At 30.2% G+C, this 20137-nt stretch overlaps 1 protein-coding gene across 1 annotated transcript; it reads left to right on the top strand.

Annotated features, from left to right (window-relative positions):
* The first annotated feature begins 1746 nt into the window (after nucleotides 1-1746).
* LOC145327758 (uncharacterized) lies at nucleotides 1747-16413 on the top strand. The gene is made up of 17 exons (XM_080171313.1): nucleotides 1747-1846; nucleotides 2347-2426; nucleotides 2894-2961; nucleotides 3452-3496; nucleotides 4231-4336; nucleotides 5044-5121; nucleotides 6054-6130; nucleotides 7147-7228; nucleotides 10066-10112; nucleotides 10321-10400; nucleotides 10946-10984; nucleotides 11319-11367; nucleotides 12034-12089; nucleotides 12333-12417; nucleotides 14875-14917; nucleotides 15390-15441; nucleotides 16263-16413. Exons 5-17 carry the CDS (start codon nucleotides 4309-4311, stop codon nucleotides 16369-16371), a joined length of 825 nt encoding a protein of 274 aa, XP_080027439.1. The 5' UTR covers nucleotides 1747-1846; nucleotides 2347-2426; nucleotides 2894-2961; nucleotides 3452-3496; nucleotides 4231-4308; the 3' UTR covers nucleotides 16372-16413.
* Nucleotides 16414-20137: the final 3724 nt, after the last annotated feature.

Raw genomic sequence — 20137 nt, 5'->3', positions numbered from 1 at the left:
GCCATTGAATATTATCATCTTGTTTTACTATTATATCCATAATAATAATTCGTAAATAATATCCTTTTTAGACCGATCATCTGTTTTAAAAAATGCTTAGTCATCCTGGGCGAAAAAACGCACACTAATAAAATTTCGCATGTAACGTATGTATCTTACACTACAGTAAAAAAACATGGTTTTATTATAAACAGTTTGGATGTTTGTTTGTATGTATGCAGCTTATACCAACAACGAAATTAATTTAGGAAAAAATCATGAAACCTATATGTGATTTTCAGCTGTCGTTGAGGGGGTAACGCATAGTAGAATTGACGACCTTTTTGTCTGCCCCCAAACATTATTTTAGATTTATTTCAATTGTTAGCTATACTTTTTTCCTAGTATGTAAGATTTCGTAAACATCTTGATAAAATGATCCATGATAGAACCATTTTAGGCTATTTTGTGGGGGAATAGAATTAAACATCTTTGAAATTTCCTCCCTGCCCCCTAATCAAATCGTAGCAAATAACACCATAAAAATTTAAACTATTTAATAAAGAATTAACATCCGTTAATTATATTAATAATCTTTTCATAGAAACTTTGTAATTGATGTATCATATGGGCAAAATTGTATTTAAAAAAGCAAAAGAATTATTTTTGTTCTATTCTTTATTGGTCGATTTTTTTAATGACATATTTTATTTTACATCTTAATTTTGTTTGCGTTGTGAAAGCTATTTCGGTGGTTTTTGACGATCACCTTACTTAGGGTCATTTTACCTCCGTAAAACTATTTTTCTCCAATTCTTTCCCAACCATAACAGTAGAAAGTGACTTATAAGAAAATATACATTTCTTAGAAATAAATTCGTTAATACTAAAAAAATTATATATACCTAATATGTGTGTTTATATGTGTTTTTTTATAAATCCAATGTGAAATTTTAAAAACATAAGTGATGACATACATAAGCATTATATGACATGATTTAAGTATATTTTGGTAAAAATTATTTTATCCTAGTAATGTGATTAAAAAAAGTAAAATTGTAACTAAATTGTCAATAAGTAAACCCAACAGCCAATGCATTCCCCATTCTCCTGCTTTCATTGTGGTGTATCAAAGCAATATGACAATCTGTACTGTTTGTCTGTCCGTCTGTCTTATACATTTTGGGGGTAAGTGATTTTCGTGGCCCCTATTAAAGATGGACAACTGATTTTAATGTGAAGAATCAAAAAATGAGATTAAGGAGCAAGTAAATAATTTACATAATCTACATTTGCATGATCCGTTGTCTGTTAATCATGGAATAAAAAAATTTACAAAGGCTTCGTCATTTTTTTTTATATTCAACTTCTCTTTTTTTCCTTTTCTCCATTAGTTTGTAATTAATACTGAACATCTGCTTTATAACTCACATTGTCGGTTTGTTCATAAATGATTTTTGTACTTCACTATTTATGGATGTTGTCATCATTGTGTATTACAGTGAGTCAGATACAGTGAGGGAGGGGACATTGGGTTGTTTATTTCACTAGAACCCAAAGTGTTATAATAACGTTTTCTTATTCGCTGGCTTAACAACTTTGACTTTTATTGAATTTTATTGGTTGGTTTAGTGTCCAAACGTCTCAACTATTAATTGTAATCTACAGAAGGAGTAATTTCGTTTATCAACATTGGGGATGTACATCAACTTATCGCCATTGGCTTATCCCTTTAGATCCCTGTATATTAAATATATTTTCAGAAAATGTTTCAAAATGAGGTATCAAAGATAGGAAAATGGCTGGATTATAGATTAAATAATTATAGTTGTTATAGAAGTATACAGGATCATATAGACGAATCAAGGTAAATATGTAGTAAACTTTTTGTGTCTCTTAATTAATATCAATCATTATAGTCATATGTATTTATTTTCTTTATGTGTTTCAGACTTAATATTTTCTGTGAAATTGGAATCTCATTTCATTTCTAATCTATCCAAATTTGATTTTGTATTTCTTTGCCAGCACTCAGTGAAATCAACCTTTTACAATTTTAAAAATCATCTGGAAGCCTAAACTTAACCCAAATATGTCAATCCAGTTTTACAAAAATTTGAGGCTTAGTAGCGGCTCCTTAAAATATTTTGTATCATTACTCTACAGTTACACCTTTATCTATCTTATTTTCTCTCTCTCTTTTGTCCTTTTTTCTCTAATCTAATTTCATTTCTATCTATTTTCTTCTTATATTTCAGCTCTCACTTGTTTAACAATCTCTCTCTTCCTTTTTTTTTCTTTATTTCCCCCACTTTCAATTTTACTTCCATTAAGATTTATTTCTAACAAAATTAACTTTTTTTATAGGCAGTACGTGAAACATGTTCGTTCATTGGTAAACTGCATTATACTCTGCTTTCTGGCTCTTTTCCTTTTCTCCATAAATGGTAGGAATCATTTAAAATTTCAAACCAGGACGATTACGCGTTCACTTATAGAATTGCTTTGCTACAAGAAAATTGTAAATGTTTCTTATGAATAAACAATATAACCATTATTTTCCGTACGCTTGCCATAGATGTATATTGTATATTCATTATTCATTACTCTGTACTTTGAATGTGAAGGTGTTTCAATGATTATTGATTATTTTTATTTGTAGCTCTATCCTTAACACACAAAAACATTGTAAATGAAGGGAATGAGTATATTTTTAATATTAGAGGCGTTATCACACAAAGTAGCTTAGATAGCTTATGTTGGGTACTTGGAAATGGGTTGCCCTGCAGGAGCATGAGCACTTTGGGTATAGTACCCGCGAAATAAGAGCCTTCCGTTGATATAAGGCATATATATAAATAAGGAGATCAGTGATCAACAGGCACTTTTTATGAAAGCACCTAATATTATTTAGACTTTCACCGAGGAAATAATGTTCTCGAATATGGCTATGACTGCAATGAAATTAGATCTCTTTTAAAGGTAATTTAAACAAGGATTTTTGCAGCAATAAAACTGTGTTTTGTCCTAATACAAACTAACAGAATGTCTGTATGTCTAGATGACTATACTATTAGGTCTTCTCTAACAACCTGACCAATAGGTTCCGGTAAGATAATTGTCGGTTTTAGGAAAGGTTATTTGCAGAGAGAGTGGGGTCAATGTGCTGTTTATTACACTAGTCCCCAAAGTTTTTTAATAAGTTACTATTAGTAACGTCTTTTTATTGGGTTGGCTTAAAAATTTTGGGGAAAATAGTGAATTTTGATAGGCTGGTTTATAAAGTTGAGAGTTAAAACGTTTCAACAACTAATTTTACGCTACAGAAAGGCTAATTTTGTGTATCATCATTGGGGATGAACATCCAATTATCGGCCATTGTCTTATACCTTTAGATCTGTGGTTATTTGCATTAATTTCGAATCATTTTGATGAAAAAAATGTATAGATATTACATATATTTTCATTTCAGGAGAATAATTTAGAAAAACTTTTGAAGCTTTATCCAGATATCAAGGTACAAATATAGATGAACAGATATATAGATAGAAAGTTAGATAGTCAGAGATGAACAGATATATAGATAGAAAGATGGATAGTCAGAGATAAATAGATATTTATATAGAAACATAGATAGTCAAAGATGTACAAAGATAGAAAGATGGATAGTCACTGAGTCAGAGATGGGCAGATATATATATAGAAAGTATCTTTCTGAAGATTGCGAAAGCATGAAACTTTAAGTTAAAGATAAATAAAATTGAAGTAAAAAACGTTGTTTTACTTTAAATATATAGAAAGATAGATAGTCAGAGATTAACAGATATGTAGATAGCAAGATGGAAAGTCAGAGTAGAACATATATATATATATATATGTGTATAAGAGGTTAACTCACAAACAAAATATGAATTTTACATATTTATTCAGACATTACAAATTGTTTCGTGCATGTTTGCACTCTTCAGATGTCAATGTAAAACTAAAGTTGAAAATAAATTTAATTTATAGGATTTTTACGAATATTTTAGAAGATTTTTTGAACATAATGATAGTCAGAGATGGACAGATATATAGATAGAAAGATAGATAGCCAGATATAGACAGATGTATAGAGAAAAAGATGGATGTTAAAAAATGTACGTACAGATTATAGACAAGAAAGACAGATAGCGAGAGATGTATAGAAAAATAGTTAGAAAGATAGATAGTCAGATGGACATGATATCTGATGTATATATTAATTTGCAGGTAGATTTACCTGTCCTGCATCCTGAAGAATGGCCATCCAGCTTTCCAGTTTTCAAGGGAAGACCTCTGTTGAACTGTATGGACTATGATGAACCTTACCTGCTAGGTATCTATCAAAAACCTCATACGGGCAAGGCTGCCGTCCTTGACACGCTAACGTCAGGTCCAACAACCCAGGATAACTAAGGGTAGCCAAATCTTGCCTTTCCTGTCCAAACACCCGGGATATTAGGTGAAGTAACAACACTTTACCAAGAGGTCCTAATTCTTCATGGTTATGAGTTGCGCCTGTTTTGGGTCAAGGCATTCACTCTAATCTAACTGTTAATGTCTCACACCTGACACAGCAGCAGTAGGAACCATTTTTAACGTCTTTAGTTATGACGCAGTGTTAAGCCGAGATTCAAACCTATCACATCCCGACAACTAGCGGATGCGCTACCTATTGATACTTGCTAAGTAACAACAACCCAATCAAGATATAATTTTACTCCCTCAAAGATTTAAGCTATGGAATGGCAAAATAAGTTTTTTTTTAAAGACAAAATCATTTGCAGTCCATTTTCCTCTCCCTACTAGATTATTTCTAATAGAAATTAAAAGATTGAATTATTATTAATTTTATTTTTTGAATTAATACGAATAACATTTTAAAAATATTATAACAATTTTAATTAATGATTAATTTGGGACAAAAATTAATTTCTAAGTTAATATAGATTTCAAATAGAATCCATAAGTAATTATTAAATGAACGAAATATAAAAAAATAGCAGAAAAAAAAACCAACTATGAATTTTTTGTGATTTTTAGATGCTATGAGAGCTGAGGTGATAAAACCCAAAATTGATAATGCAACTGATTACACTATTACAGAAGTTGATAGCTCAGGTTAATTAATATATACCAGGATGGTTAGATAGATAGATACATAGTTAAACAATTATATATAGATAGTGACTAAAATTCTGATATATGATTGTACAGATGATGAGATAGATAGATAAGTAGTTAAGGCTTTTGAGTAATCCATAAATTGACAAATTAAATAAATAGTAAACAAGGATGATAACATCCATAAGCAGCGAAGCTCAAAAATTATGGACAGATATCCGGAAAAAAATGAACTAAAGCGCAGTTACATAAAAAACGTAAAACTAAAAAATCAGGAAACCTTGTAAGATTTACAACGTGAAAATCTAGGAATCGATATAGCACCTCAAATCTAAGCAAATCTTAATAAAACTTTGAGGGAATATGTAAATTGTGAAGCTATATATCTCAAATATGAGAAAATCATGAAAATCAAGGAATCGAACCAGCACCACAACCAATAGTCAAATCTCAATAAAACTTGATAATAGTATGCAGAATATTAAAGTATTCATCCCTTAAAATATTCAGCTGTCTATCTTTTCTTCTGAAAACTTTCAGACATAAACCTTAATTTTTAAAGGTTTTGTGATTTTTAGTTTTTGCATATCTATTTGCATATATCTCTCTTTCATTTCTTTGTAATGATAACAGTTAATCTGAGGTGGATTCTTAAAAAAAATTTGCCCCACTAATCGCTTAGTGGGGCAAAATTGTTTTCGTGAAAAATCCTCCAAAATCACATAAAAAATCTACAAAAATTAAATAAAATCTTATGTTCATAACCCTTCTATGATTTTGTTTAATTTTTGTAGATTTTTGATGTGATTTTGGTGGATTTTTCACGAAATCAATTTTGCCCCACTAAGCGATTAGTGGGGCAAATTTTTTTTAAGAATCCACCTCAGATTAACTGTTATCATTCAAGGTGGATTTTTTTTAATATATAGAATTGAAATCCCAGCCAAGAGCCAAGGACTTGATGGAAATGGTTTTCAAAAATCAAACTGCTGGGAGAGATTATATGGTAAGAACATACAAATGTTTAGATTTAAACAAGGACAATAATGCAATAAGTAGAGCATCCAGAACAACTTAAAAATTATATGACACAACCCAATCTTTCCCGATTTTGTATAATTTTTACGGAACACGATTCCAGTGACGTCATATTTTTCTTTCCCGAAAAAGGGAAGGGGGGAAGAAAATCTCTTTAAAAGAGATGGGGAAAACCCCCTTTTCTCCCATCTCTTTTTTTCTTCCCCCCTTCCCTTTTTCAGGAAAGAAAAATATGACGTCACTGGAATCGTGTTCCGTAAAGATTATACAAAATCGGGAAAGATTGGGTTGTGTCAAATTATATATAACAAATCTATTCAAATAAAGTAAGCTTTAGAAGAAGATTCTCCAAAAGATTGACTAAATGTTCCAACGGCTGCATTATGCCGATTGACGTATTTTTTAGTTTTTGAGTATGAATAAAATATTATAGTGTACCCTTTGAAAACTTTATAGATTTTCTTTTTGACTATTTCGGAGAGAGAGCGGGGACAATTGACTGTTTATTACACTAGTCCACAAGTTTTATGATAGCGTTTTCTTATTCATTCGCTTAACAACTTCGGGGGCTTTAGTGAATTTTGATTAGTTGGTTTATTTAGTTGAGTGTTCAAACGTTTCCCCAACCAATTTTAATCTACAGAAGGGATAATTTTGTGTTTCATTGTTGGGAAATTGGTATGTACTTCAATTTATTGGCCAATGTCTTATCCCTTTAGATCCCTGATATTTCTACTTCGATATTTGTCAATGAAACATAAAAACTCAAAAATTTTTTTAGGACATAAAACAAAAATTAACTAGGGTCAAAAGTAACTTTACAAAGTGTCTCAAAAATCAGATTTGTGACGTCATAAAAATGAGGAATTATCTTTTTTTATGTTATTTCTTCCACACTTCTCCTCTTTTCTCCCTCATTTTTATGACGTCACATGGCTTATTTTTGTAAAGTTATGGGTCAAAATCTTTTTTTTTATATTTCAGGATTTTTTCTACCTGGATATTGGGACCCATGACTGTGAGGATTCTGTTTCTTTTCCACTGGAGGATCAATTCGAGTGGAAAGGTAAATAAGTAAATTAAGCGTCTTAAAAGTGGCCACCGAAAATTTGCATAAATCCTGACTCATGTGAAAAAAAAGTAAAAATGCAAAACCTGGGGTAGAATTAATACCGCATTAAGACCATGTCAGATAGAGACAAACGGTCTTCGCAAGTCACCTTATCTCCGCACTGCATGATAGACTCGAAATAAAGTATTACCAAACTTTACCAATAAACTGTAAACAAATATGATAAATATACAAGCAAAATAACAAGTTAATGTTGAATTTCAATTCCTTCTCGTCCCTTCTTAAGCATAAAATGAATTTGAAAATTTTGAAAATAGATTTTAATTTCCTTATAAGGATGTTGTTTTTATATGTCGTCTTTATGACAGGTAAATATTTTATAAATATATTTCTTAAATTATACATAAAAGAAAATATTATACAATAATATCAAATTAAATTAAAAGTATTTCAACTTGTTTTATTTTTTTTGGTATTAAACTCATCCCTGACTTGAATGAGAGAAAAAGTTTATTTTGAATCAGATTGCAGAAAGAACATAATAATAAAATACACAATAGTCTCTTTGTGAGTTTAAATTTATAACATTATTTTTTGTTAATGAATTAATGAAAATTATTTTGTTTAAAATTTGACTAAATGACATCTCGTATAATATACTAATACTTTACATTCCATCTTAAAAATGAATCTGTAAGGTGTATATATATGTTTAGATATCTGTAAACCACCAATTTATGACTATTGATTTTTGATCAGCTGTAGGTTTCAATACTAGATGTTTTTTTAAGTAGCGCAGCTACTCTAAATCTAGAGAATAAATATAATTTTGCTTAGAATTTACTTTTAGGTGTTTTAAACATTGTAAATTAAAGATTTTATTTTAATAATTAATATTTTACAACAATATCTTCTAAAAACTGTGAGGAAGTTTGATAAAATTACGTTTATTTTGCAAGCTTGTTTGAAAATATTTCATTATTTTTATAATTCTGACAAAATAGATTTTCTGTTTAAATAAATAACATAGCCACAAAAAGGTTTAAGTAGTTATTGAAATATTCTATTACTATTCTTGCTAATTAAATATTCGTTAACTATGTTTAATTTGCATTTTTAAAATAGACAAGAAAAATATCCTACTTAAATGCTAACTTTATGAAGTTATCTTAAACCTTTTCCAAAAGTTTGTTTTATAAAACTTTTTTATTTTTCATTGATTTTATTGATTATATAGGTTAAAAATATCAAAAGTATTTTTCAAAGGCTCTAGATAAATTTTGATTAATTTTGATTTTTGATTTTTTAAATTTTTTTAAAAATCTGCAAGAATATGCATGTCTATTCAAAGAATAGATTATATAAAAAACAAAATTAAACATATTCAGGCTATCAAAAAGAAAAAAATATTCTTTTTTACCATTAAATCGCAAATATTTAAAATCATTAGATTTTAAGCTTATTTTGCATGGAAACACATTTTTTCAGTTATTTTTTCTCAACAATGGATCTTAAATAAGGGGGGGGTTTTTAATGCAACCATCTCGTAATCAGTGAGCAAATGCCACTTAGAATTCGAATTTCGATCTGAACTTTTGCATGAGTAATCCTTGGTAGGTCTATTTTCCCTAAATCAAACAAAAAGTTGGAAAAGTAACGGCTAGCGGCTCAGCCGTTCAGCCGTTTTTTGCCTATTTTCAGGGTAAATCCATCATCAATTACATAGGAATCGACTTTTTAAAACATATTTTTGGTTTAATTCATGTTAAATGATAGCAATAACCAATTTAAAACTTCTAGTACCAACAGCTACCGTCTAGAACCGTTTGATAGCATTTTGGAGTAGAAAAGAGTATTATGTTAAGAGAGGTTTCGTGACTAATTTACAGTATAAATATCAAAAGAATGGCAAAATAGCTGAGCCGCCAGCCGTTAGCCGTTACTTTTCCAACTTTTTGTTCGATTTAGGGAAAATAGACCTACCAAGGATTACTCATGCAAAATTATAGATGGAAATTCGAATTCTAAGTGCCATTTGCTCACTGATTACGAGATGGTTGCATTAAACCCCCCCCCCCATATTACTGAAAACTTTTATGAAAATGTTATTATCCAAAACTTCAAATAAAGGAAATAATTACCGTTTGCAAAAATGTGTGCAAAAAGTTGCCAATATCTCGTTAGAAGGGACTTAATGGATTTGAATTCTTGCTGCTTATGAGTTAGTGGACTATAAACTATTAGAAAAGTATCACTTTAAGGTGAAATTTTGAGGGTCAACTTTTTTTCTTTTAAAATTCGCAGTGTCCGTTATCCCATCCCGAAAGTTTAGTTTCGGAGACCCCCTCCCCGAAGAATGGGGGCACAGCCCCGAAACGATGTGGAATTTAGGTTTTTTTTTACAAAATCCTTTAGATCCAATTATGGCCAGGAAAGAGTAATTTTAGAGGTGTGTGAACGCCAGGCCCATGAAACAAGCACACTTGGGCCTTTAGGAATCCGTAAAAAAAAGTTGGACCCGCCACTGTCAATTTGTCTGTCCATCTTTTTAAAGCTATTTTTCTATCATCCATACTGTATTTGCTTATATCTAGTGTAAATCCACCATTTAAATTACTTTAAAATAACTCACTTTCAAGAAGGGAAGAAAATATGAGTTGGGGTGGGTTATTTTTCTTTTGCAGCAAATAGTGATATCCTCAAAAAATAGTTATAAGCCTTCCAAGAAAAATAAATGTCTTTACTGTTATGAACAACCAGAAGTAGGCGATAATTTAACATTTTTTCAGGAACTATTTTTTGTCAAATTAATTTTATTTTATTTTTTTAAGGCTTAATTGTAAACCCTCATCCAGCTTTCTTTTCATCTTGTAAAAAGGTGAATATATTATTATTCCCTTTGTATTTTATCATTCTTGCTAGATTTATTTATAAAATAAATATTAATTATTAACACATAAGTGATAGACATAGATAATGATATGTATATGTTTGACAATTTTAATATAACCATAATGGATAGGTACATTTTTATGAATTTGATTTTAAGCTGTGATGAAATAAATACATTATATTTTTGTTATAAGATGAACAGATATGCATATCTGCTAAACATTGGAATTGGAACCCAGAACCAGCCATACTACCAAGATTATGACATCTGGAGGTACAACTTATTTTACCCTCACATAAATAAACTAACAAATACTCATTCATGGAAATCTCATAGGAATAGTTAATTATCGCATCGTATTATAGAGAACTTTTCGCGGATATTCAAATGAAGAATTATAAGAACCATTTTGGTAAGCCCCGAGGGACCGACGGCCCGGGGTAAAAAAAAACTGGTATTAATTTTAGGATTTTTTTAACATTCGTTGAAGATAAGTATAGCCGAGATACGGCTCTAATCGATTTTGAGGTATTATACTGGAAAGGTTATTATAGGGTAATTTGTTAACAAAGATACAAATTTGTTTTATTTCTTTAATATTATATCACAGTTCCTAGTAAAGACTATATTGAAAAAATTAATATGTTTTTTGTTAAATCTAATTTTACGCTTAATTTCGTTATGCCTTGCATGTCAATTTGCCAAAACAATAGGATGTATGTGTGTCTATACCAATAAAGGTTTGTATATATCGCCTGTAGTTTTTATCATTTGAAAATGCACAAGTTTTGTTAAAAATTAATCTTGTCTTTTTGTAGCGCTGGCCCTGTTACATATGAAGATGGAAGGAAAGAAAAGTAAGTTTTTTTATATGTTATTTAAAGTTATTAAAATGAAGCTGTTTATAGTGCCTATGAAAATGACGACATGCAATACAAATTAAAAATGATAGTCGAAAAAGAAAAATGAAGAGAATGTTATAATTCCATCTTTTGAACAAATTTTATTTATGAAAAAGATTGAAAATTTACCGGTAATAGCCTTATTTTGATCGGTATATCCAGTTAAGGCATAGTCATGTCATTTACACAGCAGAGTTGCAGCATAATCATTTTTTTCCTAAAGAAGAAACTTTTATATGCAACAGACAGAAACAAAAACTTATAGAGAAGCTAACTTTTTTTGTTTCAGAGAGAAGCCTGGAATAGCTTCTGATTTAAGTTCCAGATTTGTTTCAAAGGTAAAACATATTATCCTAAAAATTCACAAATTTTGATGCGCTTTTAACCCCAACATCAAATAACTAAAATATTGTTCTAAATCTATTTCTTTTTCTGTTTAATTTACAGCTTATACAACTAACAATTAATGTATTATCCTTTTTTATATATAAAGCAGTAAAATTTTTGTTTGTGTCCCAAAATTTGGATATTTACTGAACCGATTGGGTTTTATACTTTAGTTTCTCTGCACCTAGGTGCTGTGATGGTTATAGGCTATTTAGTTTTATAATTAAGTCTCAGAATGGTTTTCATCTATTTTTCTTTGCCCATTCGAACACAGAGCTTCTATGTGCTAGGGACATAGCCTCTAGTCTATAAGATCATGCAAACTACTGCTTCTAATTGATCAAACATTTCAAAAAAAGCTTTAGAATTGTCTATGACCTTCAACGCCCCTTTTATATAAAGTAGTAAGGTTTTTTTGTTTGTAGCTCAAGATTTCGATGGAGTCCTCCATTTTGGGGAAGATTCATTTAAGTCTCGTGATTGTTTTTGACTGTTTTAATTTTGATTCAACTTTATGTTCTTGGCTAGTTTTCTGTCCTCCTTCGAATATAGATCCCCTGGATGCTAGGGGTGCAGCCACTAATTAATGTAAATAGTGATAAAATAAAATATTTTAGATGCAAAGTTTCCCCCTGGCTTCATTAATTCTGATGAAAAAGGATGCTCATAAAAGGAAAGTTCATAATGATATTGGATATAACAATAACACGTTGAGTTGGATTATTTTACCAGATTTTCATGTTCTCTAATAAAGTGAAACTCGCAGCGGGCTAAAATCACAATACTGGTTTTAATCTTTTATTTTTTTAATTTTAAAATCTGCGGAAAGCTGACTATAATACAATGCGATAAATAAATATTACCAATTATTTTAACCAATGTCGGAGGGATGGAAATAAATGAACTTTGTAAACAGACCTATACATTTCTTGAGTCTTGACATGAGTGGACATGAGTTGGCTGTTCTTAGAACTATACCTTGGGATAGAGTTAATGTTCAGGTAAACAGATAGATAGATAGATAGATACATAGATAGAAAGATAGATAGATAGATAGATAGATAGATAGATAGATAGATAGAAAGATAGATAGATAGATAGATAGATAGATAGATAGATAGATAGATAGATAGATAGATAGATAGATAGATAGATAGATAGATAGATAGATAGATAGATAGATAGATAGATAGATAGATAGATAGATAGATAGATAGATAGATAGATAGATAGATAGATAGATAGATAGATAGATAGATAGATAGATAGATAGATAGAGAGATATAGAGATAGATAGATAGATAGATAGATAGATAGATATATAGATAGATAGATAGATAGATAGATAGATAGATAGATAGATAGATAGATAGATAGATAGATAGATAGATAAGTAGACAGATAGATAGATAGATAGATAGATAGATAGATAGATAGATAGATAGATAGATAGATAGATAGATAGATAGATAGATAGATAGATAGATAGATAGATAGATAGATAGATAGATAGATAGATAGATAGATAGATAGATAGATAGATAGATAGATAGATAGATAGATAGATAGATAGATAGATAGATAGATAGATAGATAGATAGATAGATAGATAGATAGATAGATAGATAGATAGATAGATAGATAGATAGATAGATAGATAGATAGATAGATAGATAGATAGATAGATAGATAGATAGATAGATAGATAGATAGATAGATAGATAGATAGATAGATAGATAGATAGATAGATAGATAGATAGATAGATAGATAGATAGATAGATAGATAGATAGATAGATAGATAGATAGATAGATAGATAGATAGATAGATAGATAGATAGATAGATAGATACACAGATAGAAAGATAGATAGATAGATAGATAGATAGATAGATAGATAGATAGATAGATAGATAGATAGATAGATAGATAGACAGATAGAAAGATAGATAGATAGATAGATAGATAGATAGATAGATAGACAGATAGAAAGATAGATAGATAGAGTGGACATGAGTTGGCTGTTCTTAGAACCATACTTTTAATAGAGTCAATGTTCAGGTACACATATACAGGGTGTTTCAATAGAAACGTTATTTTTAATTTTTTAATTATGCATAGAAAATAAAACAATTATATAAAATGCTTTATATATTTAGAAAACCTATTCTGGGACATTTATGTTTCAAAAATTTAAAATTGATTTTTTCAACAAAATATGCCTTAAAAACCGGTTTTTTTTAAGGGCCTTATTTTTGAAGATTTATGGATTTATAGGTTGTGGAAAAAAGGCACACATTTTTAAAATTCAAATTGCGCGGCTTGTATTAGAAGTAGAAAAACGTTATGCATACCGTTAGAATCATCATAAGCTCTAGTTTTTTGGATATGTAAGTAAAATTCCTATGCTTCATATAGCATAGGAGCTAGGTGGTAAAATGTTCCAACTTACTTAAAACTTTTCAACATTTCTCACATTTTTTAACGTAGCTCCTAAACTACAAATAGCACAAAAACAGTATTTATATATCCAAAAACTAGAGCTTATGACGATTCTAACCATATGCATAACGTTTTTCTACTATTAATACAAGCCGCGCAATTTGAATTTTAAAAATGTGTACCTTTTTTCCACAACCTATAAATCCATAAATCTTCAAAAATAAGGCCCTTAGAAAAACCGGTTTTTATGACATAATTTGTTGAAAAAATCAATTTTAAATTTTTGAAACATAAATGTCCCAGAATAGGTTTTCTAAATATATAAAGCATTTTATATAATTGTTTTATTTTCTATGCATAATTAAGAAATTAAAAATAACGTTTCTATTGAAACACCCTGTAGATTGATAAATAGATAGAAACACAGATAGAAAGATAGATAGAGTTGAAATGAAATGTCTGTTCTTAGAACCATACTATGGGATAGAGTCAATGTTCAGGTAAACAGATAGATTGATAGATAGATAGATAGATAGATAGAAGGTTGATATATATATAGACACATTAACAGACATACTGACAGATAATAACAACAGTACAGAGACACACGAACATGTAACATAAATCTGAAAATAATAATATTCAATCAGACATATTTAAATTGAGATTTGATGAAGTTTAGGAAAAAATGTAGAATGGATTATCTCTTTTAAATTTATGAACTTTAAAGGCTGGTTACATTTTTGGCATCTACATCGTTTTAAGCTGAATAAGAAAGCGATAAGTTATCTAGAGTAGTCAAAATCCAATGATGTACAGGGAAACCGTGACGTAACAATTCTTTGTCGCGCATTTATGACCGCTGCGAGCAGCCTGGAAAACAAATATATTTTTGGAGAAATTCGTTCCAAGGATCATTTTACCTTAAATTGCACCTTATACATATAATGTATGTATATATAGTCATAGACAAACAAATAGATACATTTAATATTTTACATGTTTATTTTTGTCAGGTGTTTTCAATTAAAACAGAATTTGCAGGCCAACTTCAAAAAGGTAACTCATATTTAAATTGTAAAAAAGGAAGACTATTTTACATAAACAACGTTGCTTATAAACTGTGAGAGTTGATATCAGGGTTCTAAAGAGATAAGACAATCGCCGATAAATTTATGTACACGATGATGATACACAAAATTTTGTGATTACAATTAGTAGTTGAAGCGTTTGTAAATACTAAATGATCAACCAATCAAAATTCATTTAAAGTCCCCAAGGTTGTTAAGCCAACGAATAAAAAACGTTAATATAAGACTTTAGGGACTAGTTTAATAAACAGTACAATGTCCCCTCCCTCCCTGGTTTAATATTGTGTATTTGTTTCGGTTATTGCAAAAATGCCTTTAGAGAAAATTGGTACATGTTGGCCAAAATTGCAGTGGAATTTTTTTTTTAGAGGGGAGGAAAAAGATAACCGCAATGTTTCAAATAGAAAAGTTTAGAATTGGAAATTTAAAATTGTTTCTAGATTCCTCTAAAGCAAAGATAGATGCTCTAATGGAGAATGCTGGTTATACAAAGTAAGCTTTAATAATTGATTTTGCCCGTATCGCATCGAAACCGATTAATATCCGTTGGATTAGAACAGGTTCTCAGCCTACTGAAAAATTATGTCTAACATCGTATTTTATTCAATTTTCTAGGAATATAAAAATTTACAATCTTAGGATTAAAACAAGTGCCTTCGGTATCTAGGGGCTAAAAAGCTAGTTTTAATCATATAATTGTACATTTCATATCCGCGGAAAGATGTTTATAATACGATGCGAGAAATAAATATTACATATTTCTTTGAAACCACTAAACTAACTAATTCGTACAAAGAAAATACTTTATTTTGACTTAATGGATTGATTTATAATAAACTAGCGGCTACACCCCTAGAGGCCTCTAGTGGCACTTTAAATGTTTTTTTTTTTTTATTTAAAATAAGTCTATGTTGCATTTGACGTTTATGTTTTCGTTAAACTCTCTTTCTAAAATCAAATACGTAATTTTTTTTCGATTTTTTGTGATTTTTCTTGGGAGGGTGGTGGTACCCTCCCCCAAAATAGTTAAAAAACCTTCCCGGGACCTATGAGATTGAGAATATACCCTGTTAAGAAGAACCCGATCAGTTCAGCGGTTAGCGAGATCCGTCGGTACAGACACCAGACAGACAAACAGACAAACATCCTGTTACTTTAGTGCAAGGATTATATCTAACAGCTGTAACGCTGTTTTGGGGATACATGGGTTATTAAAAAAACACTCTAAGAGTCTTGACAAATTCCATTAAACCATCCCCCTCCCCCATTTTATGGTTTGAGTAAATCCCAAAATTATAAAGCTTCTTTTTCAGGTTTAATCATCGACAAGTCAAAAATGAGCTTTCTTGGAAACGGAAGGGTGCATACACCATGTATGTTAGAAACGATATTGTTAAAGCTTATAATGTGCAACAGTTGTAAATTATATATATGACGTTTAAAGAAATAAATATATACATATATTTTGTTAGTATATATCAATACTAGCGGCTACGCTCCTAGAGGCCTCTAGTGGCTCTTTAAATGTTTTTTTCTCAAATATCTAATTTGAGATATAGTTCTCTATGTTGCGCTCAAGTCAAAAAGCGAGAATTTCAAAAAAAAAATTTTTTTTTTATTTCTCTTGGGAGGTTGGTGGTACCCTCCCCAAAAATAGTTATAAACCTTCCTGGAATCTGTGACAAGCTACCCTGAAAAGGAGAACCCAATGGGTTCAGTGGTTAGCGAGATCCTTATTTTTGTTGATTTTAGTTGGGAGCATGGTGATACCCTCCCCTAAAATAGTTATAAACCTTCCCAGGACATTTGAGAAGCCACCTTGTTAAGGAGAACCTTATCGGTTCAGCGGTTAACGAGATCCTTCGGTACTGACAAACAAACAGACATCCTGTTACTTTTTTATAAGTATATATTTTTTTTATATATTCTTATAGCCCTATTATAGCCAAAAATATAGATTTTTTGCTTACTTACTTAGAAGGACGGACAGACTTTTTTGGTACTTGTAGAATAAGTACCCAAGGCCATAGAAATGATGACGAAACATTGAATTTTTTAGATTGATGGAAGAAGTGAACACTAGATGGAATTTTTTAAAAATAAGCCTAAGAAACGAAAAAAGGGAAATCATCAAATTCAAACTTTGCATGGTGATTCCTGTAGTAGTTAGGTACGATTTAGAAAGCATAGCAACTCTTTAACCGTTAGCAGAAAGTCCGCTAACAGAATGGGATATAATTATCCGATTGATCTGATTTTTGGTATACTGAATCCTACGACAACAAAGCACAATGTTATAAGCGAATCACCATCTCTATAATCAAGTCCTAAAAATGTAAGTATGTCCTTAAACGTCATCCTGTATTTAAGCAGTTTTGTAACAAATTTCCTTAAAATTTTGTTTAAATGTATACATTTAAATTATTATTATTCAGTTTTTTAACAAATTTCCTTAAAATTTTGTTTAAATGTATACATTTAAATTCTTATTATTCAGTTTTGACACTCTATAAGTGTTAATGTTCGTTTTTTCTACCGTTTCAGAGCTTTGCTTTTATGAATGTTGTCATCCATGTTTTCATACTTTTGACTAAAAATGATAAATAGCAGTGATATTATTTATATTTAATGACTACCCTGTAAAGGAGAACCCGATCGGTTCAGCGGTTAGCGAGATCCTTTGCTACAAACAAACAGACAGACATCGTTCTACTTTGTATTATAGAAGATATGTAGCTTAAAAGAGGATAACCATCTATAATACAAAGTAGCTTGATGTCTGTCCGTCCCTTAAGATCTCGGTAACCACTGAACCGATCGGATTCTACTCTTCAGGGAATATACCTACTGGTCCTGTGGTGGTTTTAGGCTGTTTTCTTGGGGGGTGGGACACCCCAACCCCCCCAAAAATAAAAATATCCCCACTTCCAAAAATTTTTATTTTTAAAATTTTTGTAAACAAAAACCAATAATTGGGGTGGGGGAACCCCACTGCAACATTGGGCGAAGCCCTCATGAATCCCCCACCCAAAAAAAAATTTTAATATTTTTTTTTAAATTTCAATTTTTGTGTATGCGAACAACCTAGGTTTATATTTTACGAATTGAAATTTTTGTGTATACGGCAAACAACCTGGGTTAAATTTTTACGAATTAAATTTTAGTGCATAAAGCGAACAACCTGGGTTTAATTATACCACAGAGTAATTAAACAAAGAATAATTTTTTTGAATTTTTCTATTAAGGAGGGTTGACTTCCCATAACTATATAGGGCGAAGACCCTAGAGGCTAGGGGCGAAGCCGCTAGTTGATATACAAAGTATTTAGATATTCTTATATAATTTCTCCGATTATTCGATATGAGCAAGTATATGTGCTTAATCGTTCAAGGAAACACCATTCTGAAAACCATTTTTTTCAATAATCCTATTATAACATATAATACAATGGATTATGCATATATTATGTTATATTTCTTTAAAAATAAACAAGTTAAAGAGGACGATTTAACATAATAAATTAAACATAATATTTTATGATATAACAGATTTCATCAAAATCAGACAATTCTTTTGTATCTATTAAAAAAACTCACTATCATTTTTTCTTCCTTTTTTAGAGAAAATCTGCTTAAATGGTCAGGGGCCAAGCCTATAGTTATCAAAATAAAAAATTATAAGATTAAAACCAGTTTTGTTAATCCTACGTTATATTTCATTGGTAGCAAAGACGTACTTTCCCACGAACCCGGAACCATCTCCCTCCCCCACGGTCACCCCTCCTTCCCCACTTCCTCTTCTATCCTACTCGTTGCCTATGGCTAGCTAGCTAGGGCTTTGCTGTAATTTACGTTTTCAAAAAAGAAGGGGGGAATACAAAAAAAAAATACCAATTTTCTGAGAAAATATTAACAAAGAAGCTATTTTTCAAATTAGTAAGTTTCATAATTTATGTATAAAACTATGGTATGTTTTCATTTAAACACTAAAAAAGTTAAAGAAAAGGCATAGTTTTTGTTTTGTTATAATGTATTTCTTTTATGTTTTTTTTTATCGAAATGATTTAAGGACATTTTAAGAATTTATCTTTTCAGACCTTTTGTTTGTTCGTCCTACATTCGTCATAATTTTTATAAAGCCCTTTCCTAAGTTGAAATAAAAAGCCTTAAATATCAGGAAGAGAGGGGACAATGGGCTGTTTATTACACTAGTCCCCAATGTTTATAATAACGTTTTCATATTCGTTGGCCTGGCAACTTTGGGGACTTTAGTGGAACGTTAAACTACTAATTTTAATCTACAGAAGGGGTAAATTTAATAAGCATCATTGGGCATGTACATCGATTATCGGTCATTGTCTTATCCTTTTAGATCCCTGCTTAAACATACTAATACAACACTTACCTTTTAATTCCATATGTTTAGTCTTTACCTATTTTTTAATATTTTCAATAGAAATTTTCTTTTATTAATTAGAATACAAGCGGATGACTAGATGAATACTAGGATGAAGGTAATGTAAAGGGGAGTAAAATTGTCTAAAATTTAAATATATGAAAATAAAATAGCCTAAAACAATGCCCGGGCTTAAGTGAAGCTTACCTAAAATAAAGGGCCAGTGGTGAGCAAGATCTTAAGGGGAAAAAACCTTACTACTTTATAAAATGGAATTTTTAAACCCTCCTTTGAAAAAAATACGTCTTGAGCGTGAGGATGAGTTTACTTTGTAATTTACAATATTATATAAAAAATATCTTTTTTTTACCATAATTAAGGTGAGGGCTCATTATGTAATTGTTGTACCTTGCCTAAACTTATAATAATCACTTATTAAGGCATGTTACTGTAGGAATTCTCTTAATATCTTTAATACCCTCGTAGGACGATTCCTGTAACATTTGGGTCTGAACTGGATTGCAAAAAAAATGATAAATAATGAAGGAAATTGCAAAAGTCTATACTAAAGTTATTGAATTTTTGGCTGATTTGACACCAAAATATTTGTAAATAAGTTTAACAAGGATGACAACAACCATAAGTAGAGAAGCACAAAAAATCATGGATAAGATTACGGAAAAAAGGTTTTAAGAAGTCCAACCGCCGTTGGTGATGGTGTTTTTTACTTGATGCTTCATATTGATAAGAATGTTTACAAGAAGTTTCAGTCGCCTATCTTTTATAGGAGTCG

This window comes from Acartia tonsa, chromosome 9 (genome assembly GCF_053477335.1).
Source record: "Acartia tonsa isolate MP-2025a chromosome 9, ASM5347733v1, whole genome shotgun sequence".
Taxonomy (NCBI): Eukaryota; Metazoa; Arthropoda; class Copepoda; order Calanoida; family Acartiidae; genus Acartia; species Acartia tonsa.
Note: the sequence above shows the minus strand (reverse complement) of the source record. Positions and strands in the feature narration are given on the sequence as shown.

Excerpts from the sequence above, each read along its gene's own strand:
- LOC145327758 (XM_080171313.1), top strand. The coding sequence starts at position 4,309 with ATGGACTATGATGAACCTTACCTGCTAG. Across the intron at positions 11,368-12,033 it reads GTTCCAGATTTGTTTCAAAG|ATGCAAAGTTTCCCCCTGGC; the intron begins GTAAAACATATT and ends AAAATATTTTAG. Across the intron at positions 12,090-12,332 it reads AAAAAGGATGCTCATAAAAG|ACCTATACATTTCTTGAGTC; the intron begins GAAAGTTCATAA and ends CTTTGTAAACAG.